General features: G+C 42.9%; 1 protein-coding gene across 2 annotated transcripts in view; it reads right to left on the bottom strand.

The window, feature by feature from the left end:
• Positions 1–1,124: 1,124 nt before the first annotated feature.
• The window catches only part of LOC126272751 (snurportin-1-like), an 82,749-nt gene continuing 59,129 nt past the window's right edge, over positions 1,125–24,744 (bottom strand). For both annotated transcript variants that reach the window (XM_049975851.1, XM_049975850.1), the window contains 2 exons: positions 21,137–21,546; positions 1,125–1,339 (listed from right to left, as the gene is read on the bottom strand). In XM_049975851.1, coding sequence (XP_049831808.1) covers positions 1,177–1,339; positions 21,137–21,546 — 573 coding nt within the window. In that variant the 3' untranslated portion in view covers positions 1,125–1,176. The remainder of the gene's footprint in view (positions 1,340–21,136; positions 21,547–24,744) is intronic.

Raw genomic sequence — 24,744 nt, 5'->3', positions numbered from 1 at the left:
TCAGAATGTAATAAGGCATATTTGTTAATCAATCATTATCATGTGAACTACTGTTTGTCTTGTTCATTCACATTGTTATGGCATTTTGCATGTCATTTGTTTATTGAGGTAACAAAAAGTGAAAGGTAATCAATCTCTTCATCCTATATGTATTGTACCAAGGAATAATCCTCAGAAGGATACAAAAGGCAAATCCTGGGAAGCCCGACATTAAGTGAGAGAGATTAACCTAAGAGTTAAAAACTGAGGAGAAGCAGAAGGGGAGTGAGGGAGAAATGTGGGCGGGCTGCTCTGCCTAGAATGCAGTTGGAGCTTCCCACAGCATCGTATGCACTACATCCCATGAGCACCACCTCACCATCCATTACCCCAAGACAACAAGTAGCACAGACAAGATGATAAAATTTTAGGAAAATAAAACATTAAATAAAAATGGCAAACATAAAATAACAAGGTAAATAAGGTGGGAAGGTTAGGGGCTGGGCTGGGCTGGGCCAGGCCAGGCCACTGAGCAATGGCCACCATGTTCCCCTGGGCCAGAGCAGGCAAGGGGTACCCCACCCCTCCAATCCCTCAGGTGGCCAATGAAGTCAAAGTGCCCCACCTCACAATGATGAGTAGGAAATACTTCATGGGTGAAACTTAAAACAAGATCAGTCACTTTGGTGTCATCTGATAGTACCACAGTAGTGTGTCAGGAAGGTTAGAGGATCACCACAAAGCAGCCAAACATGTTTCAGGTGAAATTCTTACTCTGCAGTGGAGTGTGCACTGATATGAAACTTTCTGGCAGATTAAAACTATGTGCCTGACCGAAACTAACTTGGGACACCCAAGTTTGGGGCTTCATCCAGCCACAGTTTTGATCTGACAGGAAGTTTCGTGTTCAGAAAATCTACACCAAACTAGGCATCAGTATCATTCAATACACCCAGTCCTTCAAAGTAATTATGTATTCATGGTCTGTACTGACTTAGAAGATGCAAAGATTACGAACAAGTGTCAGTGTCTACAAAGTCAGTGGTTTGATTGTTGGTATCATGAAACTAGGGATTTACTGTAAATGTTAATCTTCAAACTGACTCAGAGAAAGAGAGTAAGTGTAATCAGTAAAACAAGAAATCTACAAATAAATAAGCACTCTTTACTCAGCTTACAACATACAAAAACATGAACTCAAGATTGAGGTGAATCAGGAGATACATCATCAATACTGATATCAATCACAGATAATTCATTAGAAATATCACATTCAAACTCGGCTGCATCTGGTTCTTTTACATCACGTGCAGCAGTCGTGGGTGAGCCATCACTTAAGCATTCTGTTTCCATTTTTACACTGCAAAATAATTTTATCATTATTAACAAGTAATAACAGCTAACACAATACAAACTATTAAAATTCATTAAGAGTTAAATATAAAAAAACACACACAGACACACACACACACACACACACACACACACACACACACACACACACACACACACACACACACAAATTTTCAACTTTGTCCTATCTGATGTAACACAAGCAAATTGATGCTTCATGAACTAAGTATCTGGTGAGGCATGTGACTGGATAAGGTAGAGAACAACAGTTTTCATTGTATTTTATCTGTACTTTTATGTGGGACTGTAGATGAGTGATTACTGATCAGTTGCCAAAACAGGATAAGATGAACAACCAGAGTAGGTTCCCACACCCTAACTTCAAAGTTTACCAAATTGCCAACTGCTTTGCTTGAAGAAAATTAAAAAAAGAAAAGAGGGATGTGCCTAGGTGTTACAAGGAATAAAATGACATGCCAAAACAAATCAAAAGGAACTGCAGAGAATAAATCAAAGAACACAGTTTAATGCGTCACCTGTAACTGAAATTATAAAACCATAATGATGAGCTGTAGACAACCGATATGTCAGAGCTGTTGGCTTTAAATTTCTAAGAAATAAGGGGGTAAACAAACATGTTGAGGGATATACATAAGAAAGAGCAAGTAAAAACTGTACAAAAATATTATAAATAATTGTTGTGGGCTAGAAAAATTAACTTTATTGCAACATAAGAACTAAACTATAGCTCATACAACTCCATTCAATAGAATATTCAACAACAGAATAAAACATATATAAACCAAAGAGAAAACATAAGTCAGCAACTGCACTAAATGTCATCTCTAAAATTAGTAATTACTTGCATGTACCACTACACTTAACTCTACTTAGTGTTAATGATATTATTCTGTTTAATCAGACATGTCGTCCAGACCAGGTAACAACAAGTCTTGCACAGGTTACTGATGGTACTTTAGAGGCAGCCTTCAACGTCTATGGCAGCTGATCTGTTCCGGAGGCATAGCGGATGGAGTATTAGTCGAGTTTGTGTCATCTGCAGACAAGTCTGAACTAGTATAGGGTATATGGGAAACTGGTTTGAGCCTGTCGATGGTGATAGTGGTTGGCATACCCATAACATCGACTTTGAGAATGTCTTGTCTTCTCTGCTTATGTCATGGTAACATCCAGCGCAGGGTGGCTGTAATGGCTTGCATACTGCCTCAAGCTGTATGAAGACATGATGGCACTCCTGTAGCTCATAAAAACACAAGGGCAATGGGTCGGCTGATCCCTTTAAACAAGGGGGCATAGTTTCCAGATTTGTATATAGCTTGTGTACAAAATCTAACACGTTAATGCAGTTATCTGGCACATTTGTAAAAAACTCACCAGGCAGTTTTATTAGCTGGCTATAGAAAAGTTCTTCACTCATGGCTTTCAGATCATCTTTCAGGAATGCACAGAGACCTTTCACAACAGTTTTGACGTTAATGTCGGTGATCCAGGACACATTGGTCCAAAATGTAAAATGACTGATAGCTGTAAATCAGTAGTTGTATCCTTCTGACGGTGGGACAGGAGTTTCGAAGTCTACATGGACATGTCCAAATCTACAAATTGGAGGAAGGAATGTGCCAAGAGATGACCTGATGTGCTGGCCAACTTTATTTCGTTGACAGAGCACGCAATGTCGCACATATTGCTTGCAATCTTTGTCCATGTTTGGTCAAATAATAGCTTGATTCCCCACATTGGTAGTGGCTTATACTCCAGAGTATGACATGTTATGCAAAGAGGTGATTGCCTGTTAGTGAAAATCAAGAGACACAAATGGCTGTGATTTGTCAATGGCAATGTCGCAATACAGCAGCACGGCTCACAATAACAACCTAATATGGCGGAGTTGAAGGCCTGGTGGTTGTGCCAACAAATTTTGTAGCTTACTATCCTATTGTTGCACTGTGGCAAGAGCTTCAAAATCAACTGCATCAGTGATCGCTTTGATCCGAGAGAGATAGTGTCAGCTGACATATTCAGTTCTCCTGCAACATCAACAATATTGATAGTGAACTGTCCGATATAGTCAAGATGTCGCAACTGACATGGTGATGCTTTCTCTGGATGCTGGTGGAAAGCATATGTTAATGACTTGTGATCAAAGCATACTGCTGTCTGCCCCCAACATGTGACAAAATTTCTTAATAGCAACATAAACAGCTTACAATTTGCAATCACAGTTGGGGAAATTCTGTTCAAAAGAAAAAGAGTAATGGCTGCCAGTGCTCATTTATTTGCTGTTTTAGTGCAGCACTGATTACAGTGGCAGATGTGTTGACCGTCAGGGTGAGAGGCGCCTGTGGAAATGGGCTCACAAACACTGTAGCTTCTGTGATGGCAGTCTTCAGCTCGGTAAATTCCAACTCAGTCTCATTGTTCCACTGGAATTTGCCCTTTGGTTTCAGTGAACCAGGCAAGAATTTATTCAGTGGTGCAGCTTGTAGGGCACAACTGGAAACAAACCAACAGCAAAAACTGGCCGTGCCAAGAAATTGTCTTCATTCTTTACCTGTTGTAGGCAGCGGAAAATTAAGTATAGCTTTTGCTTTCTCTTTTGGTGGCTGTAGGCCTTGTGAGTTGATAATATAGCCTAGGAACTGTACTTCAGCTGCTCTGAAAACTTGCTTCGATGTGTTGACAAGCAGGTCATGTGCACGTGACAAGTGAAAATCTGTTGTGAGACAGGTGTTCTGCCTCCCAACTTGACATGAGGAGAATGTCATCGATATATACATAACAAACATCTAAGTCTCATCTGACTTCATCCATGAACTGTTGAAGTGTTTGGGCAGTATTACAAAGCCCAAAATGCATTTGGGTAAATTCAAATAGTCCAAATGGTGTGCAGACGGCAGTCTCAGCAACATCATCCAGGGCAACAGGTATCTGGTAGAACATACGAACTAAGTCCAAAGTAGGAACGATGTGTTTACTGTAGACAATGAATGTAAAATCTTTGATATGCAGTACTGGATATCGATCTGGAATGATTCTGCCATGAAGCTGTGAAAAGTCAATGGATGCCTTCCAGTAGTCTTCTTTGGGATCACATGTAGTAGAGATGGCAAACTACAGCTCGATGGTTGGCAGATTCCTTGTTCATGTGTGTACGAGAACTCCTGCTCAACAAGTTGCAGCTTCTTGGTGTGTCAACTGGCACAGTCAAGCATGAAATGGTGGTCCACGCATGGTCAAAATATAGTGCACCATTGAGTGCTGCACAGGTGCTAGCGAGAGAGCCTGGCACGTGATCTCCGGGAACTACCTGAGGAGTTCTATGAATGGATAATCACCAGTAATTACCAGACTGCTATGTCTTACACACAACGCACTGACCCTTGGCTTGCTAGGCTGGTAGTAGTTTCAAGAAGGCATCTGTAATGGTGGTCAGGCAGCAGTCCATAAAACGATAAAAAAATCCATTCCAAGTACAGGGTGCATCATGTCCACTATGACGTACTGCCATTCAAATATGTACTGTAGGGCTAAGTTCAACACTAATGTGACACGTTCATTTGTTGTGAAAAAGTGACAGACATCGCAGTTGCGACGTGGCAGAAGGGCAGATGGACAGACTGACACATCAGCACACATCTACCCAAAACTGTAATTTTGGGCCATGCTCCACTACAAACAGTCGACAGCTATCATCTGCAGAGCCAAAGGCTGTCATCACTGACTTCTTGCTGAGTTTAGCTCTTCACATGGCAGGCTACACTTCCACACCTTAGAGTCTTGGTGATGAACGTGAGCGGATGCGCTTTTCCAGTGAGCAGTGGCAACAAGATCAGCAACTAGCAGTCTGAGTTGTAATGCAGCAACCTGTGTTTGTAGTGCAGCATGTGTATCATCTGCCTGAGGGTGCAGGCAAACTATTGTGATGCACATGAACAGGTACATTTCTACTATATGACCCACGGTTTGCACAGTGCATCTAGATCCCCTGTGCACACTGTCTGTATCCTCTGTGCATCAGGTGGCAGGAGTGATAAGCAAATATTCCACAGAATGTTGTCACTAACTGAATTGATCATTAATGTACGCAGTCAATGTAGTAGCTGCAATGGGGTGAAATGCAGTGCTATGTAACAATCAGTGCTCTGTGGTGATTCCAGAATATCTTGCACCTCCAAGGGCCTATCTTCATTGAGCACAGTAATTGCATAACTGTCCTCTGTGTCATCTGTGATTACATGTGCTGGCACAAACTGACTTTCTAGTTGGGCAAGTCAAAGCATAGTGGGAGGCTGGAAGAGGGTTGGGGGAAAGCATCTAAAGGCTCTTGGGACAGTGGGGGGCCATCTGTGGGCTAGCTAGGGGGTCTAGGTACAAGTGTAGATGGCAGACAGCTGGGCACATGATTGCATAGACTTGGATGTGAGATAGCAGCACTAACTAGCTGACACAAATTGGGCGGGGGTACTGGGACAGGGGATGGTGTACACACACACACACACACACACACACACACACACACACACAAGATGCGCACATGGTGGGGGACAGCAAGTTACCTTAGGTTTAAGCCAGATGTGTTACGAGAGTGAAGGATGTGCTGTAAGGATAGCTCCCTTCTGCACAGCTCAGAAAAGCTGGTGGTGATGGGGAGAATCCAGGTGGCACAGATTGTTTAGCAGCCATTCAAATCTCATATGTTGTGCCACTGTGTGGTCCAACAGTTTGTTGGTGTCTATTCATTCTAGCTGACAGCTGGATTGTTGTCATACCAATGTAAAATCCTGTGCAGTGGTTGCAGCAGACCTGATACATAACACGGCTGCTTTCACAGATTACCATGCCTCTGATGGTATAAGATAAGCTTGTGATGGGACTGGAGTACATGATGTTAGATGGGTGGATTGGGCACGTGTTGCTTCTGGGTCTTCCACAAGGGTATGATCCCTGTGCCAGGGGATTGTGAGTGAAGTGGCATAGGGATGGACTAAGATGTTGTGGAGTTTGGGAGAGTGCCAGAACAACACAGAGAGGATGGATGTATCTTTGGTATGATGTCCCTCATTTCAGGGCATGATGAAAGACAGTCAAAGTTATGACAAAGGAAGTGATTCATTTGTTCCAGTCCCTGGTGGTATTGGGTGACAAGAGGGGCACTTCCTTGTGGTTGGATATTGGGATGGATGTAAGAATCAGGTGTGTGTGAGGATATGGCACAGGAGATCTGTTTGTGTATTACGTCTGGAGGGTAAGTCTGCCTGTGAGGCATTTATGAAGCCTTCCACAGTGTACTGGATAAGAGTTCTCATCCCTGCATTTGCACCTGCCACAGGGGCCAGGCTACATGGAAGGGATTTTTGATGTGGAATGGTTGGCAGCTGACAAAGTGCAGGTACTGCTGGTGATTGGTGGGTTTGGTGTGGACTGAGGTGTGAATGGAGTATTCTTAGATGAGTAGATCAACACTTTGGATGGTGGTACAGTGGGTGGAGGAGGACCATGTAAAGTGGATGGGAGAGAAGGGGTTGAGATTGTGGAGGAATGAGGATAAGGTGTCCTGGTTTGAGTTCCAGATTATAAAGGTGTCAGACCAAACCAGGGGTTTGGGGTTTTGGGGGGCTAGGAATGCTTCATCTAGGTGGCCCATGAAGAGGCTGGCATAGGAGGGTGCCAAAGCTGTGCCATGAATTTGTATCTATGCCTCCCCTTCTTCCCTTCAAAGGTGTAATAGTTATGGGTTAGGATGTATTTGACCAGGTGTACAAGGAATGAGGTGGTGGGTTTGTAATCTGCAGGGCTTTGGCAGAGGTAGCATTTAATTATGACAAGGCCATGGGCATGGGCATGGGCATGTCCGATGTTTGTGTATAAGAAGGTTGCGTCAACAGTAATGAGAGAGAGCTGGTGCAGGAAGTGGTTGGTTCTAGATAAGTAGTTGCAGATGTTGGACAGTAGAGCTAAGATTGTTTTTGTAGGGGAACTGTAACTGGCCACAATGTGGCACCCACGATTGTTAGGTTTTTGGATTTTTGGGAGCATGTAAAAGGTCGGAGTGCGGACTGTTGTTGGGGTAATCGGGAAATTGATTCAGGGGAGAGGTTCTGGGAATGGCCTATGGATTTCAGCAGAGATTGGAGGTTCTGTTGGACTTCTAGGATGGGGTCACTTTGGCACAGCTTGTAGGTGGAGGTGTCTGACAACTGCCGCAGGCCTTCTACCAATTATTAACTCCTGTTCATCACAGTAGTCGTGGAACCTTCATCTGCCTGGAGGATGATCAGGTCAGGATCTGTTTTTACATCATATAGGGCAGTCCTTTCTTCTACTGAAAGGTTATTCTTAGGGAGGGACCTGGTGAAGGATGGTGAGGCCAGGTTGGAAGTTTGGAATTTCTGGAAGGTGACCGGAGCATGGTTTAGCATGAGTTTGGGAGGGTCAGGTTGGATGATGGTACAAACTGTGACAGGCAGGGTTTGATGTTAGGACTGGATTGGCTTTTGTTTGGTTGGTGACAAAGAAGTGTTTACAGTGTAGGTGAGTGAGAGAAGGAGAGTAGGTCCTTCACAAGTTCAACGTGGTTAAACCTGGGAGAAGGGCTGAAGGTGAGCCCTTAGACAGGACAAACTTCTGTGGGGCTGAAGACTTTTAAGGCAAGGTTAACAACAGTGTTTTGGGAATCTATTGGTTCTGGATTTTGTGCAGTCTTGGTATAGGGTTTTGGAGGATATGGTAGGTAAAAAAAGGTCAGTCAGAGAAGGTCTGAGTGCTATGAGAGGATGACGTGGAGGGACATTGCGAGTACAGTTGGGTTGGATAGTGGTGTCCCAAGACGAGAGTAGGATTTCAGCAGGCTGGTAACTTGTGGAGGTAGTGTCTGGAATGTTTTTCTAGGTGTTGGATTTTAATTTGGGTGATGACATTTAGACAGTGGGGATTGAATTGAACACTACCTCTCCCAATGTCCTCGAGATTCCAGATCCACCAATTTATTCCTTGCTCACCAGACCAACTACATCTTAAACCATAACTACTTCATCTTTGAAGGGAAGATATACAAACAAATTCCTGACACAGTCATGGGCACCCACAGTGCACTCTCCTATGCCAACCTCCTCATGGGCCACCTAGAGGAAACATTCTTAGCTTCCCAGAAACCCAAACCCATTTTCTGGTTCAGATTTATTGATGACATCTTTACAATCTGGAACTAAGGCCAGGACACCTCATCCTCATTCCTCCACAATCTCAACCCATTCCTCTCCCATCCACTTTACCTGGTCCTCCTCCACACACTGTAGCCCCTTCCAAGATGTTGATCTCCTCATCTAAGATGATTCCATCCATATCTCGGTCCGCATCAAACCCACTAATCACCAACAGTACCTGCACTTTGACAGCTGCCATGCATTCCACACCAAAACTCTTTCCCATATAACCTAGCCACCCAAGGCAGGCATATCTGCAGTGATGAGAACTCTCTTCTCCAATATGTTGAAGTCTTCATAAATGCCTTCACAGGCAGGCAATACCCTCCAGACATAATACACTAACAGATCTCCCATGCCATATCCTCACACCTGATCCTCACATCCATCCCAAAAACCAACCACAAGGAAGTGCCCCTCTTGTCACCCAATACCACCAGGGACTGGAACGAATGAATCACTTCCTTCATCAGGACTTTGATTATCTTTTATGATGTCCTGAAATGAGGGACATCCTACCAAAGATACTTCCATCCTCTCCCAAAGTGGTATTCTGGCACTCTCCCAACCCCCACAAAATCCTAGTCCATCCCTACGCCACTTTCACCCAAAATCCCCTGGCACAGCGATCATACTCTTGTGGAAGACCTAGGTGCAAGACCTGCCCAATCCACCCATCCAGCAGCACACACTCCAGTCCCATCAAAGGCTTATCATACACCATCAGAGGCCTGGAAAACTGTGAAAGTAGCCACGTTATATACCAGGTCTGCTGCAACCACTGCACAGCATTTTACATTGGTATGACAACCAACCAGCTGTCAACTAGAATGAATAGCCACCTCAAAATGTTGCCAAAAACAAGGTGACCCACCCAGTGGCACAATGTGTGAGTTTCAATGGCTGTTTCACAAACTGTGCCACCTGTATCCTCCCCTTCACCACCAGCTTTTCTGAGCTGTGCAGCAAATTTTTCATACTGTAACCTTCCTGGCCTACCCCCACCCAATTTGTGTCAGGTAGTTGTGTGCTGCTATCTCATGCCCAAGCATGTGAAATCATGTGCCCAGCTGTCTGCCATCTGACCCCTCCACCTGCACCCTAGCTAGCCCACAGAGGGGTCCCTATCCTTCCATGAGCTGCTAGATGCTTCCCTGCAACCCCCTCCATGCCTTTCGTCCTTCTACAACGCTAAGCCCACCAAGCCCTGCACTCACACCTCATTCGAATACATTCCCTGTGAGTGAGGGAAGAGCTGGCAGTTGACTGAGCACAATGTAGGGAGACAGGTGTGTGTGTGTGTGTGTGTGTGTGTGTGTGTGTGTGTGTGTGTGTGTGTGTGTGTGTGTGTGTGGTTTTTTTTTTTTTTTTTTTTCCCAAGTTGAAAAATGAATGTGACAATGCTTCTGCCTGTCCAGTAGCCATCTCCTTTATTCCTAATTAATTCATTATTGTCAACCAGAGCTTTCCATACTTTATTATATTGTCTAGTTGCTCCCTTCCATCCAAACCTCATGTTGTTCATAAAAAAAAAAAAAAAAAAAAATGGCTCTGAGCACTATGGGAATTAACAGCTGAGGTCACCAGTCCCCTAGAACTTAGAACTACTTAAACCTAACTAACCTAAGAACATCACACACAACCATACCCGAGGCAGGATTTGAACTTGTGACTGTAGTGGTTGCACGGTTCCAGGCTGAAGCACCTAGAACCGCTCTGCCACTTCGGCCTGCTGCTGTTCATCCTTCATTACTGTCTCCTTTACTAGCTGCCCTCTATTATCTTTGCATTTCTTTCTCTCTGATTTCTTCCCTCTTGCCATTATAACACACTCCATAATGGCCGCGACACACACAACTTTTGTTACACCCTGTAGTTACAACCGTGTCTGTTACATCAGCTGTGCATACAACTCCACATGCCACACAACTCCCGATAATTGCATAACGCACCTTTAGCAACGTAAAATCCTTCCCTCTCTCATGTATCACTTCGAATCTGCCTGTGATTGTTTTCATTTTATCTCTTACATGTGATGATAAATCACACATGATCAAATTTATTGTGTGTGCATGATGATATATCACACGTGACCAGATATACTGCTGACACAGTACTAGCCACTAGCCCTTGCCCCCAACACAACTCCTTTCCCTCCTTACACCCATCAACATTATTCAACTCGCCCTGCAACTACCTGCAATCTTTACCCGCCACTTTCAACACCAACTTTCTTCCCCAGTGCCATCTTTCCCCTCTCCCCTCCCCCCAAACACAATGGATCCCTCCTCTATGTTTCCTTACCCCTAGCCAAAATCCTGTTCCTTAAATGTTGCCTAAACCATGGAATCCCCCCTCCCCCAATGCTTAACCATAAAAATCCCTGTTAGTGGATCCCACCCCTCCTTGCACAATGATCTTTTCAGACACTGCCAGTCCCCTTCCCTCACAAGCCTGGTTCTACAAAAACACATCTCCATGGCACAGGCATCCCTGAACCACCTCCACTCCCTCTACAAAATACTCTTACTATGGAGTCTCCACTAACTACACTCAACACCCAAATTAAATTCTTGACACTCCAACACCTAGAAAAACATTCCAGACACTATCTCCACAAGTTATCTAGCCTGATGAAAACCCATCTCATCTTGGGCCACCACTATTCAACCCCAATTCTACTTACAGTGTTCCTCCTCATCAACCCCTCACAGCACCCAGATCCTGCCTCAATGACCTTTACAATCTACCACATACTCCAAAATCCCCTAGCAACACTCCAGAAACGAAACAGTCCCAGAACACTGTTGTTAACCTCTCCATCAAAATCCTCAGCCCCAAAGAAGCTTCAGTCATATCCAAAGGCCTCACATTCAGTCCTACTCCCCAGCTATAACCATACTGGACTTGAGAAGGCCCTACTATCCTTCTCCCACTCCCTATGGTGAAAACACTCCTTTGACACCAACCCCTCCAACCAAAGCCAATCCAATTCTAAAATCAATCCCGGCCTGTACCAATTCATATCATCCAACCGTGACCCTCCCACACTCCCCTGGTCACCTTCCAGCAGTTCCAACCTCGCCTCTCTATCCTTCCCCCGGTCCCTCCCTAAAAACAACAACCATTCATCAGAAGGAAGAACTGCCCTACACGATCTAAAAATGGATCCAGATCTGATCATTCTCCTGGCAGACATAGGTTCCACCACTGTTGTGATGAACGGGAGTGACTACCTGGCAGAGGGCTTATGTCAGTTGTCTTACACCACCCCCTACAAGCTCTGCCAAAGAGACCCCATCCCACAAGTCCAACAGAACCTCTAATCTCTACTGAAATCCTTAGGACCTTCCCAGAACCTCTCCCCTGAATCCATTTCCCTAATCAACCCAACAACAGCCTGCACACCCACCTTCTACATGCTCGCCAAAATTCACAAATCTAAAAATCCAGGATGCCCCATTGTGGCTGCCTACAGTGCTCCCACTGAAAGAGTCTCACTCCTTGCTGACCAACATCTGCAACTAATTATCCAATACCTAGCCTCCCACATCAAAGATACCAACTTCTTCCTGCACCGGCACTCTACCATCCCCACACCCTTACCTCCCGGGTCACCACTTGTCACTGTTGATGCGACCTCCTTATACATAAACATCCCTCACGTTAATGGCCTTGCCGCAACTTAACACTACCTCCTCCCAAGGCCATGCAGATTCTAAACTCACTACCTCATGCCTTGTACAACTGACCAACTACATCCTAGCCCATAACTACTTCACCTTTGAAGAAGGGTATACAAAAGAATTTGTGGCACAGCCATGGCACCCTCCTATTCCAATCTCATCATGGGCCAGCTAGAGAAATCATTCTTAGCTTCCAAAAACCCCAAACCCCTTGTCTGGTTCAGGTTTATTGATAACATTTTTATAATCTGAACACAAGGCCAGGACATCTTATTCTCATTCCTCCACAATCTTGATGCCTTATCTCCCATCTACTTCACCTGGTCCTCCTCCACCCAGCGTGCCGTCTTCCTAAATGTTGATCTCCTCCTCTCACATAGCTACATCCATACCCCAGTCCACAGGAAACCCATCAGTCACCAACAGTACATTCACTTTAACAGCTGCCAATCATTCCACACCAAAAATCCCAACCATATAGTCCCCATTGGCAGATGCATCTGCAGTGTTGAGAACTCCCTCACCCAGCATGCCGAAGGCCTCATAAAGACCTCCACAGACAGGCAATAGCCTTCAAACCTAACACACAAACAGATCCCCTGTGCAGCAGCTCCACACACATCTGAGCATCACATCCATCCCAAGAACTAACCACAAAAAGGAAGCCCCCTTGTTACCCAGTGCCACCCAGGACTGGAACTATTGAACCACATCCTTTGTCAGGGCTTTATCTGTCGTCATGCCCTGAAATGAGGGACATCCTACTCAGTATATTTCCATCCCCTCTCAATGTGGTGTTCCACTGCCCACTCGACCTCCACAACAACCTTGTCCGTCCCTGTGTCACTCCCACCCCCTAACCTCTGCCACAGAGACCATACTCTTGTGGAAGACCCAAGTGCAAGACCTACCCATTCTGCCTACCCAGCAAACTTACCCTACATCACTGCAATCCCATCACAGGCTTCTCCTCCACCCACCCCCTCTACCTGGAACCCTAGCTAGCCCACAGATGGCTCCCCACTCTCCCAAGAGCTGGTACACACTTCCCCCCCCCTAACCCCCTCCCTGCATTCCTCCCTTACTTCACTCTAACATGCACCCCAGTACACTCCCTGTGGCCCAGGAAAGAGTTGACAGAGCACAATGTAGGGAGATAGGCGCATGTGATTGATTCTGATGATTTATTTGGCTGAAAGTTTTGTCAGTAAGTCTTGTTGTTATGCCTATCTGGTACTCATCATCTCTGCTATATGGTGCATAGCAACTATCCTTTCCATAATACTGTCATTATTCCATTCTGGATTTTCCATTGTTTAAAAATGGTACTCACTTGCATGTAGCATTACACTGCACACAACACTACCTTTCAGTATCAAAATCAAGAGAGGAAAGTCAGGGAACACTTATCTATTTATCTGCTAACTCATTATCCATCATTGCCCATTTACTAATTTCTCCCAGCCTTCAGTAGAATATAAATAATGGAAGGAGCAAGGTAACTAATCACCAGAGACAGGATTATATGCATTTGCATGTTGCTACTGCATTTGCAAATTTGGCCCCTCTTCACCAATTATTGCAATTTTAACTAAAAACTAGTGACAATGTATACTTTCGCTCTATGTTTACAATATTTTATAAATTTAGATGGGCGGTCTCTAGCTCGATGTCACTCAGATTGACTGCGACCTAGAACTGCTTGCAATCGCTAACACAGATGCCACTGGCTTGCGAAATCATTACAGAAGAGGAAGAGGAACAGGAACAGGCAGGCAGAGTCTATGCTCCTGCACCCGCATCCCTGGTTAATGTGAAGGAATTGTTTTATAGTGTCGAGTTTAAGAGAACCATTTTGTGCAAAAAAATGTTTCAAATAGACTATGACAACAACTTCTGGCAACATCAAGTTGCAGTAGCAGGGATCTGTCCAAAGGTAGTCAAAACATTGGTTTAACATGGATTTATGTGAAGCATTCATTGCAAGCAATATTCCTCTTTGCAAACTTACAAACCCTATTCTCAAAGGCTTCCTGCGCAAATATTGCTTAAAGCAAAATATACCAGATGAATCAAAATTACGTAAAAATTACACACCGACAATTTACGTAAATGTTCTGGAAGAAATATGCAATGAACTGAAGGACAGCATTATATGGATTTCAATTGACCAAACTACAGACACTTGTGGCTGTTACATTGCAAACTTAATTTTTGGTGTTTTAAAAGAAAAGCTGCCTCCTTCCTATTTAGTGGCCTGCAAAAAACCTGAAAAAGTAAATCAATCTACGATCACCAGATTTGTTAATGAGGGCATTAGAAAAATATTTCCAGAATCTTCTGCAGGTGAAAGAGAGTTTGTGTTTATTTCAGATGCTGCTCCCTATATGAACAAAGCAGGAAAAGCCCTCCCAGTATTTTATCCCAATCTGATTCATGTGACGTGCTTTGCTCATGGAGTATGTCACCTTGCTGAAGAAGTATGATCCATGTTTGTGAATGTAAATAAACTGATTTCATCCACAAAGACCTACAAAGAAGAACTACCAAATGTGCCTTTACCTCCTGAATCAGTGGTAACTCATTGCGGTATGTAGGCCAAAGCTGTGTTGTTTCACAATGAACATTTCGAGGCCATTAGAGGGGTAGTAAACGACTGATAGTGCAGAGGCTTTGGCAGTTTGTCATGCAAGGAAGCTTTTAATGGTTCCAGTATTAAAAATACATTGCTGTGAGTAACACTCATTTTTCCCACATACTTGCAAGTATTAAAAAGCTTGAAACTCAAGGTTTGACTTTGAATAAATCTATTAAGTTAATTGAATAAAATTAATCTAGTGAACTCTTCATTTCGGGAGGTATTCCCAAGAAAACTCAAAGAAAAGTTTGGAAATATTTTAAACAATAACTTACACTTTGAACCCCTGTGCCACATTGATAGTTTTATTAATGTGACAGCTGAAATTTTACCAGAAACAATTAGTGCCAAGATAGCACTCAAATTCAAATACTGTCCAGTTGATGTAGAATGGTCCTTTTCTGCTTATAAAAATGTTTTGAGTTATCAAAGATACAATGTTACTACCGAATATTCGGGACAGTACTTGGTGGTTTATGTTTACAATACTAGCAAAAATGTAAAATAAATTGTAAATGATGCTTTGATCTAGTAGTATTAATTAAAAGTTAATGCTGTTCAAAAAAAAAAAATCCATGGTTGTATGTTGTTTTTTAAATAATGTATTGCGGAGTTTTTGAGCATGCCCCTCTGCATGCAATGTATCTCAAAGTTGGTCCTGTACATATTGATTGTTTCGCTGTGATTCACTCACAATGCATCCGCTTGTTACCAGCAACAATAGCACAGGAGGAACAATTCTTGAAACACAGTATGCATCCCCATTTTGCAAATTTTTAGAAAATAATCCCAGAAAGGCCCCCTTTCTAACCTCTGCCAGAAAGTATTCAGAAAATGTATCAGCACTCTAAATGTACTAATTTTTTGTTTGGCTGGCCCTTTTCCTCATAACTGATATGCGCAGGTTCGACTGAGATAAAATGCACATAGTAACCACCATGTTTTTTATTATTTGATCTTGCATATTACGACACTTTTCACGAATTTTTTAAAAATTTTCTTGCATATTTGCAGTAATATTTTAAGGTTTTTATGATGCATATAATCTGGTCTCTACTGACCACCATGTAAAAAGTTTTTGGTGGTATTGAGCCACAGGCCAGCAATATTTTTTGAATGAATAAACTGCCATTTGACTGTGTATTACTGTATCTTTTTTACTATCTAGATTTTGGCTTTTATGCCATTATCAAGTATAATGCTAAAAGATATTAGGCCGTTAACATGTCAGATCTGTTAAGTCTTGTTTACCTGCTTTGGTTCCTTTTCCTCATGCCCGTACCTACAGGTGTCGGGCATGTCTTGCCTTAGAGGTGTAGGCAACAGTCTGAGCTGCCACCTCAATTACAACAATGAGGATGACATTAGGAAGGTCACAGGGAATGTCCCATCCACTACTGTGGAAATCACACTGGTCATTGTGTAGACTGGTAATTACCAGAAGAATCCTTTGTGACCAAAGCATTATTCAACCTACCAGTTTCAAATGTCTGCCTTGGGCCTTTTTTATAAAAGAGGAAATTTGTCCAAAAGACAGATATGCAGAATAAATATAATTAGCTGAAGAAACTATGAACAAAACAAAATATTGCAACTTGGGGAAAGTCATGGATATTAAAAGAATAGCAATTTTGTATCTCTTGTCGAAACATCAGAAGGCTCATTAATGAAGAGGATGAACTCCTAAGGACAAATTGGATTTGGGTAGATGTGCTGAGCTTATCAGAAAATGACATCGAACTCACTGACAGTGAGCAGATTCATCTTGATGGATACAAGGTAACATCATATTGCAGTAGAACCTGTTAACTGAAGAATCACCCTTTATCCAGACTTTGGTGTTACATTTCAGTCAGACAGTAATGGCAGATTGTTGCGTTTTCTGGACCAGCTGTGAATTATTTGCCCCATTCAAGTTCTGATCGAGGACACAGGGCACAAAGCCATTGGCAATCTGTTTTAAGGCTTCCAGTAATTCACGTGTAAAAAACCAAGAATCAATGGTTTATCTCAGCAAAATGGTCAAATTTAACAATAAGATATGCTAGCCTATTAAGAAAAAAGATATTGTAACACAGAAGCATAAGCAATGACTTGATAATGGTTTATAGAGAGAAAATATGATAGTTATATATCAGCATCTGACTTTTGCCAAGAGGTTACTACCGCTCTACCCTCATCCTAACAGGACCTTCCTCTCAGGGATCCAACTGCAGCATTGATGGGGCTCAGGATCAAACTGAAGTCATCCTCACCACTGGGTGCCTGCCAGTATCAGATACTGTCAATTAGACATAGGACCGGGGTTTGTACAACTGTGGCAAGCTGCCAGCCTGCTCCGCCCTCACCACGGCTGTGCCAGACTGCCACACCAGCTTGTGATGAAGTTTGGCTGCTGGCCAGGAATGTTTACCAAACAAGGCCAAGCTGCACGTGGGCTGTGCTGAATGTAGCAGCTGCAGGCATCTTCAAGGCAACGCCTCACTGTGGACGTCCATGAAATAATGTGCACCTTCGAGCATTCGCCAGATGTGCGCTTGAGTTACCGATACAAACTGTTGGAAAGTAATACGGAAAGTCTACTGTTATTGAGTAACTTTCGACTCACCCTGACCCACCGTCATCCATCAGGTCACATACGCAACCTCTACAGAATCTCAAGACTTTGCAGGCGACCTCAGCAAGATATGCAGTAAACTGTTTCATCCAAAATCCTTATTGTTTCCTTCTGTTGAATGGATACTTTATTTACTTTAGGTGCACCGCCCTAGTACATAATTTTGTAAGAAAACGAAGTGAAAATAATAGATATACAGAGAAATTTTACTGAACGGTGACTAACTGCAGGAGACCATCCCTGAGAGGATAAGCAAAAAAGGTAATATGGACATACAGCTGGCAATGAGTTTCAAAGGAGGTATACTTGAAGGTCAAGATGAGAGGTGCTGAACACTTTAGAATCTGATCCTGTTATCAGCAGGAGGCAGGTGGTCTGCCCGCATGGACTAAACCAGATGACCCTGTGGAACATTCTCCACGACAACTGCACAATCTATATCATTTACAATGTGTGAAGGCCTTATTACTTAAGGACTGTCTTCCACAGTGATAAGTTTTGTTGCAGTTTGTCACACACACACACACACCACAATGGTGCAAGGATTTCTACATCCATTCTATACACAGATGAGGCTGCGTTTATGAGAAGCAGTATCTTCACAACACCCATCTTTGGGCTATGAAAAGTGTCCATTGTATTGTGACAGTAACCAGCAGCACTAATTCAGCCTCTGTGTTTGGGAAGGTATTATTGTTTTAATTTCAAGTGGGTGTATGTCTCTTGCAATGAATTTCCAGCCTAATGTCCACATGACCTTTTGTTCCTTCTCCTCTGACATTGTTTCCTGCAGTGTGTTCCCATTTAGCAAAATCGCCCTGTATTTCTAAGAGCAAAATAAGTGAAATGAGGTTCCTGAGTCTTTTTCTGTGTGTTGACTGCATATTATGAGGGAAAATCGGAAAGTAATGCACAATAATTTTATTACCAAAAAGTTAAGTAGGCGAAGAAGAAGAACCCCTTATGTCTTTTACGTACTTTCCTACGTACTCACCAATGTTCTCAACACATTTCTCCCTTCATGGTACCAGTTTCAATATGCTCTATTTGTAAAAGTGCGTGTAGTTGGAGTACAGTCATCTGCAGACTGCTGATTTCCCTTCCGCATCTCTTGCAAAGCATTGGCCCATCATGACCAAACAGATAAAAGTCCAGTGGTGCAAGGTCCAGACTTTAGGGTGGATGCTGGGGCACAGCAGCAGCAGCAGCAGCAGCAACAGCAGCAGCACAGGGTAATAGAAGTCTGACACCGTCAGCATTTATGTTGTGTCGTTTGTCACGAAGGACACGACGCAACTTAAACTTTTAATGTAGGCTGCGGCATTAACAGTGGTCCTGTGTTCTGCAAAGTCCATCAATAACACACCACGCATATCCCAGAGCAATGTTGCAAGCACTTTTCCAGCAGACTGAGTTACTCTGAATTTTTTCTGTACTGGGGAGCCAGCGTGTTTTCACTCCATAGACGACTGCTCAGTTTCTCGCACGTAGTAGTATGCCCATGACTCATCACCAGTGACAACTCCTTTCAGAAATGCATGCCCTTCTGTGGTGTAATGTGTTAAGTGATCCAAGGTTGTAATCATTTGCTGGCCCTTGTGGTTCTCTGTCAGGTTCTTCGGCACCCAGCAAGCACTAGCTTTACGAAATGTCAACTTGTCATGAATGTATTGTACTCCACAGAACATAAAATGTTGAACTGCTTTCCAATAAGATTTGCTGGTCATTCAAATTTGTTCCTCAATGGGTCCAATATTCTGTAGGGTTGCAGCTGTTACTGGCTGCCCGGAGCATGCCGAATCACTAAGGTTCACATGGCCTCTTGGGTGAATGAATGCCACCTGGAGGTACTGCTATGGCCCATACAGTTGTCCCCATACAGGCCACACAAGTCCCAGTGAATTTCACTCACTTTATGCACTTTGGCACAAAAGTGTCAAACTACACTTTGCTCTTCTTCATGAGTTAACGACAGAACCATGTGTATCATTTCTGTTTTGTTGTTCATGCTTCTCTTGCTAGAGAGCAGAAACTTTTTTTTGAAACTGCATATTAAGTGGTGTAAAATGTCTGGGCATTTATAGGTTGGGACAAATGACCACGACAAATGCCTGGGCAAATGCCGAAAATTCAGGATTGCCCAAGGATTTGTGCATCATAAAGATTAATTGATAAACAGCAGTTCTAAGAATAATTTTAAGCTTTTATTTTGTATTTGAAAGGTTTTTGCAACACTGCTTCTTTAGTGATTGGGTAAAAAAGTTGAAAAAGCTGCTTGAGAGGTAGGAGAGTGTTATTAGGGAAAATAAATTGGACAGTAAACATAAATATTTACACCTATTATGAGGCAGGTTTTGCAGTAATGCATAATAAAAAGAAAAAAATGACAAGTTTAAAAGTAATTTTTGAAATAAATTATGGTGTATACTAAGTAGCTAGCCTATAGGTAGTATTTTTACTTATATTATACGAATGCAAAAAAAGAAAAAAAAAATGTTGGTGTAAATTCTGTGGGTACTTTAAACACTTTTTGATATGCTTTCCATTTTGTTGGACTGTGACAGTTGTATTTCTTGAAAAAATATTTACAAGATACTCCATTCTCTTTTAAATTGAAAAATCCCAAACAGGTCCTTTTTTCTTAACCATACTGCAACTGTTCAATAGCCTATTGTCTCTGACAGTCAGACCAGTGTTGCCAATGCCAAAAAACTAAACACAAAGAAAGCATGAATTATGTGGAATTATCAGCCACTCACTCAAAATTTCATCTACCTATTTGTAATAACAGCAATAGCACTAATATTTAGTTAGAATAACTGGAATTAGAGTAAAAAAAGTTTATTCATAATGATTTTAGCTCGGGCTGTGCCACATTCAGATTCCACAGTTCCAGGAATCACAGATTCTCCAGGAACCGACTAATATCAGAATCAAATGATTCCAGCATCTTTGGAACCAATTCTTTGTCATTATATCTTTTATGTTAGTGTCCTCATTTTATCTTCACAACAATGCAGTCACACAAAGCTAAACAAAGAAAGGAAGGAGTAGAATGGAAAACTACAGTCTGTCTCAAATGTCGCTACAGCTGTCAATAAACCATTATATACACAACAATGCTGTTTTGTTTTCACCTAGCAGATGTTTTTCACAGAGAAGTTGTATTTATGGCTGATCTGCTTATGATTAGAATACTACTGTGGAATCTGAATTTGTAATAACAATATAACAATAAATAAGGCTCAAGATCAGAGGGCGAGGGGGGGGGGGAGGGGGGGAGGTAGAGAGAGAGAGAGAGAGAGAGAGAGAGAGAGAGAGAGAGAGAGAGAGAGAGAGAGAGAGATGAACAGAGAGAGGGGGAGGAAGTGATGGACAGAAAGAGTAAGAAGGAGAAGATGGATAGAGAAAGGGAGGAGGAGAGAGTGGGGTGGAGGATGAGATGTACAGAGAGACAATTAGAGGTGGGGAGGTGATGGATAGAGAGAGGGGAGGATGATGATATGGAAAAGAGAGATGAAGGCAGAATGCCCAGACCAGAAGAGGGAAGAGGAGGAGATTAGGACATATATCCAAATCCCATACATATTTAGTAATTGTGAAGCACTGCTGGGTTCACTGGTACGCTATAAAAACTTACTTTTTGTTTCTGCTCCTATTACGGCGCCTTTGATGCTGCCGCTGTTTGTTTCGTTTAGCTATTGCTGACTTTTGTACATAAACAGCCACACTCTCATAGTCAGAAGGACGTTCCTCAAGGTATCGTGGGTGAACATCCACACCCAAGACTTCAGGTATCATATGGGGCTTTAGCCAACCAACAAGTGGTGTTGAACCTGCAGTATAGTGACTTTCACTGTGATAAAACAGGAGACCATCTAAGGAACCACCAGGCAGTTCTACACCACTCAAAATATCTCCAACTGCATCCATAGTGCAACGCCTGTAAGGCAGAGGCAAGAAAGGAAATGGGTTCTCTGCAGATTTTTCAGTTGCCCCAGAATTTTCTTGTTGGAACTTTGTTTCCATCCAATAGCTGCGGAACTCTGTCTGCAAGAAGAGATTCAAATTTAACAATATTGAAATAGCGCACACAAGAATTTTAACAATTACTTACATAAAAGTTTTTATGATATTTATAGAGAGAGGATATATACAGAGTGAGGGGGAAGGAGGAGATAGAGAGTGGGAGATATGTCTTATATGTGAAAGTGGAATTGGAATGAATCAATACAGTGATATCAATAATCATGTTTATACAACATATTATTCTGAAATATCATGTATGCCAAGCTTCTGATGCTTTAGAATTGCCCCCAGCAGTTAACAATGTCAAACTTATACAGGGTGTCTGAAAAGACTTTCCCTGATTACGTAAATTGATAAGTCAGGCTAGAAGTAAGATACAAATATGAAATTTGTGTCAAATTGTTTACAACTATCAAAGTGTTTTTTTCTGTTTTACGTTCACAGTATTTAAGTAGTGGATGAGGTGCAGTGCCCAAGAAGCCATGTTAACCAATCAGGAGAAGGCACAGTGTGTCCTGTGGTACCATGAGACACGATCACCAACCACAGTGCAGACACACTTCCAGACAACATTTGGAAGGAATCCACCTGATGTGAAGAGCATTAAAGCCTGGTATGATAAGTTCAAGAACTCAGGCTAGGTTGCTGACCTTCCGAGGTCTGGTCGACCAAGAATCTCAGCAGACATGGTGGAAGGTGTAAGGCAGTCTTTTCTGCGAAGTCCGAAGAAATCGGTGCACAGGGCCTCATGTGAATCACAGATGCCAAAAAGCTCTCTACATGACATTTTACACAAACGTTTATTGTTTCGTGCATACAAAGTGCAAATCGTTCAGGCATTGTTGCCCAATGACAGTACACGTCGATATGACTTTGCGGTCTAAATGCTATCACGTATTGAGGACGATGATGGTTATCTCAGACGAATTGCCTTTTCCGACGAAGCGACCTTTTTTGTCAGTGGAGTAGTGAATCGCCATAATGTGCGCATTTGGGGTTCATAACCCCCTAGCGAGGTGATTGAGTGCACCAGAGGCAGTCCAAAGGTGAATGTTTGGTGCACGCTATTGCACAATCGAAGTATCGGGCAATTCTTCTTTTCTGAGGCTACCATCACATCTGCAGTGCATCTGGACATGTTGCAACTGTATGCTGTTCCTCAGCTGCTTCAGTATCACCCCGATGTCTTGTTTCAGCAAGACGGTGCACCGCCTCATTGGGGCTTGGACATCCATGCCTATCTCGATATGACCTTTCGTGGGCGATCGATTGGTTGTGATGGGCCGATGGTTTGGCCTCCACGCTCTCCTGACATAACCCCATTAGACTTCTTTTTATGGGGTTATGTAAGGACGAGGTCTCCGAACATGTGTACCATATCTTCAAACCCTGCAGCAACGGATAACCACAGTCGTTGAATCGATCCCTGCAGTGATGTTGGCTAATGTGTGGACGGAAACTGAATATCGCCTAGATGTGCTATGTGCTACCAAGGGTGCTCATATGGAAGTTTGTAAACAATTAGACACTAGTTTCATATTTGTATCTTACTTCTAGCCTGAGTTATCAATTTATGTAATCAGGGTAAGACTTTTCGGACACGCTGTATAACATAATAGTAGTAACAATTTAACAACAATGTATAAAAAATTGACAACATATGTACAGGCAACTGTACAGTTACAAACAAAAGTGACAACATACAAATAAACAAAATAGTGGCGATTTCAGTGTCCTCTCTCGAAGCTCACATATTAAACACACACACATTGATATGTTGCACAAGTCAGGTACTCTACCATAGTACTGCACCTGGACTTCAGTGCTGGAACAACTTAGCTGGACACGTGTAAATTGTGTTTTTTTTTATCACTCTGCTACCACTGAAGAAGGGCATTGTCCTAAGGGTTAGAGACAATTACATTTTTTAAGCTTAATGGCTCGACCAGGAGAGCTTCTGTAAAGTTTGGAAGGTAGGAGACGGATACTGGCAGAAGTAAAGCTGTGAGTACCGGGCGTGAGTCGTGCTTCGGTAGCTCAGATGGTAGAGCACTTGCCCGCGAAAGGCAAAGGTCCCGAGTTCGAGTCTCGGTCAGGCACACAGTTTTAATCTGCCAGGAAGTTTCATATCAGCGCACACTCCGCTGCAGAGTGAAAATCTCATTCTGGAAACATCCCCCAGGCTGTGGCTAAGCCATGTCTCCGCAATATCCTTTCTTTCAGGAGTGCTAGTTCTGCAAGGTTCGCAGGAGAGCTTCTGTAAAGTTTGGAAGGTAGGAGACGGATACTGGCAGAAGTAAAGCTGTGAGTACCGGGCGTGAGTCGTGCTTCGGTAGCTCAGATGGTAGAGCACTTGCCCGCGAAAGGCAAAGGTCCCGAGTTCGAGTCTCGGTCGGGCACACAGTTTTAATCTGCCAGGAAGTTTCATATCAGTGCACACTCCGCTGCAGAGTGAAAATCTCATTCTGGAGTTCAAAATTAAATTTCCTTCACCACATTATTAGAATGAATAAAATTAAAACAATATTGACAGCTCATGCTGTATCTGCCAAAATGTCTGATAATTCAGATGGCAAAGATACATTAAAATGTATATCGTTATAAAATTGGCATTGGGTCAGAAAATGATGCACTGTTAATGGTTGATTACAGTATACACACAGTTGTGTGGCTGATTAGGGGGATTGAAACAAACAACAAGGTTGTCGATCCCATCAGATTAGGGAAGAACAGGGAAGGAAGTTGTCCGTGTCCTTTCAAAGGAACCATTCTGGCACTTGCCTGAAGTAATTTAGGGAAATCGTGGAAAACCTAAATCAGGACGGCTGGACGCGGGTTTGAACTGTAGTCGTCCTGAATACAAAGTACATAGTGATGTGGGGTCTCCACTTAAATGATGGTGTCTGAAACGACAGTGTCCAATATGCAGCCTAGATAAAAGTATCTCCTTGTGATGACAGGGTTGAGACGAAGCTGTCGAAACCATTGGGAAGTGTAATTTCCCAGAGTTTGTTCTCATACTGGTAACACCAGTGTTCATGTCAGTCATCTGAAGGAACAACATATCTAAAAGGACTAGGCAGTCTGACTGCAGCCTTGGCAGCAGCATTGGCTGCTTCAGTCCCCAATACTCAGAAGTGACTGGTGACTCACATGAACATCACATTGGCTCCATCATCAGTGAGCGAGTGGACACATTCTTGAATTTTTGTTCTAAGG

This window comes from Schistocerca gregaria, chromosome 5, assembly GCF_023897955.1.
Source record: "Schistocerca gregaria isolate iqSchGreg1 chromosome 5, iqSchGreg1.2, whole genome shotgun sequence".
NCBI classification, from domain to species: domain Eukaryota; kingdom Metazoa; phylum Arthropoda; class Insecta; order Orthoptera; family Acrididae; genus Schistocerca; species Schistocerca gregaria.
Note: the sequence above shows the minus strand (reverse complement) of the source record. Positions and strands in the feature narration are given on the sequence as shown.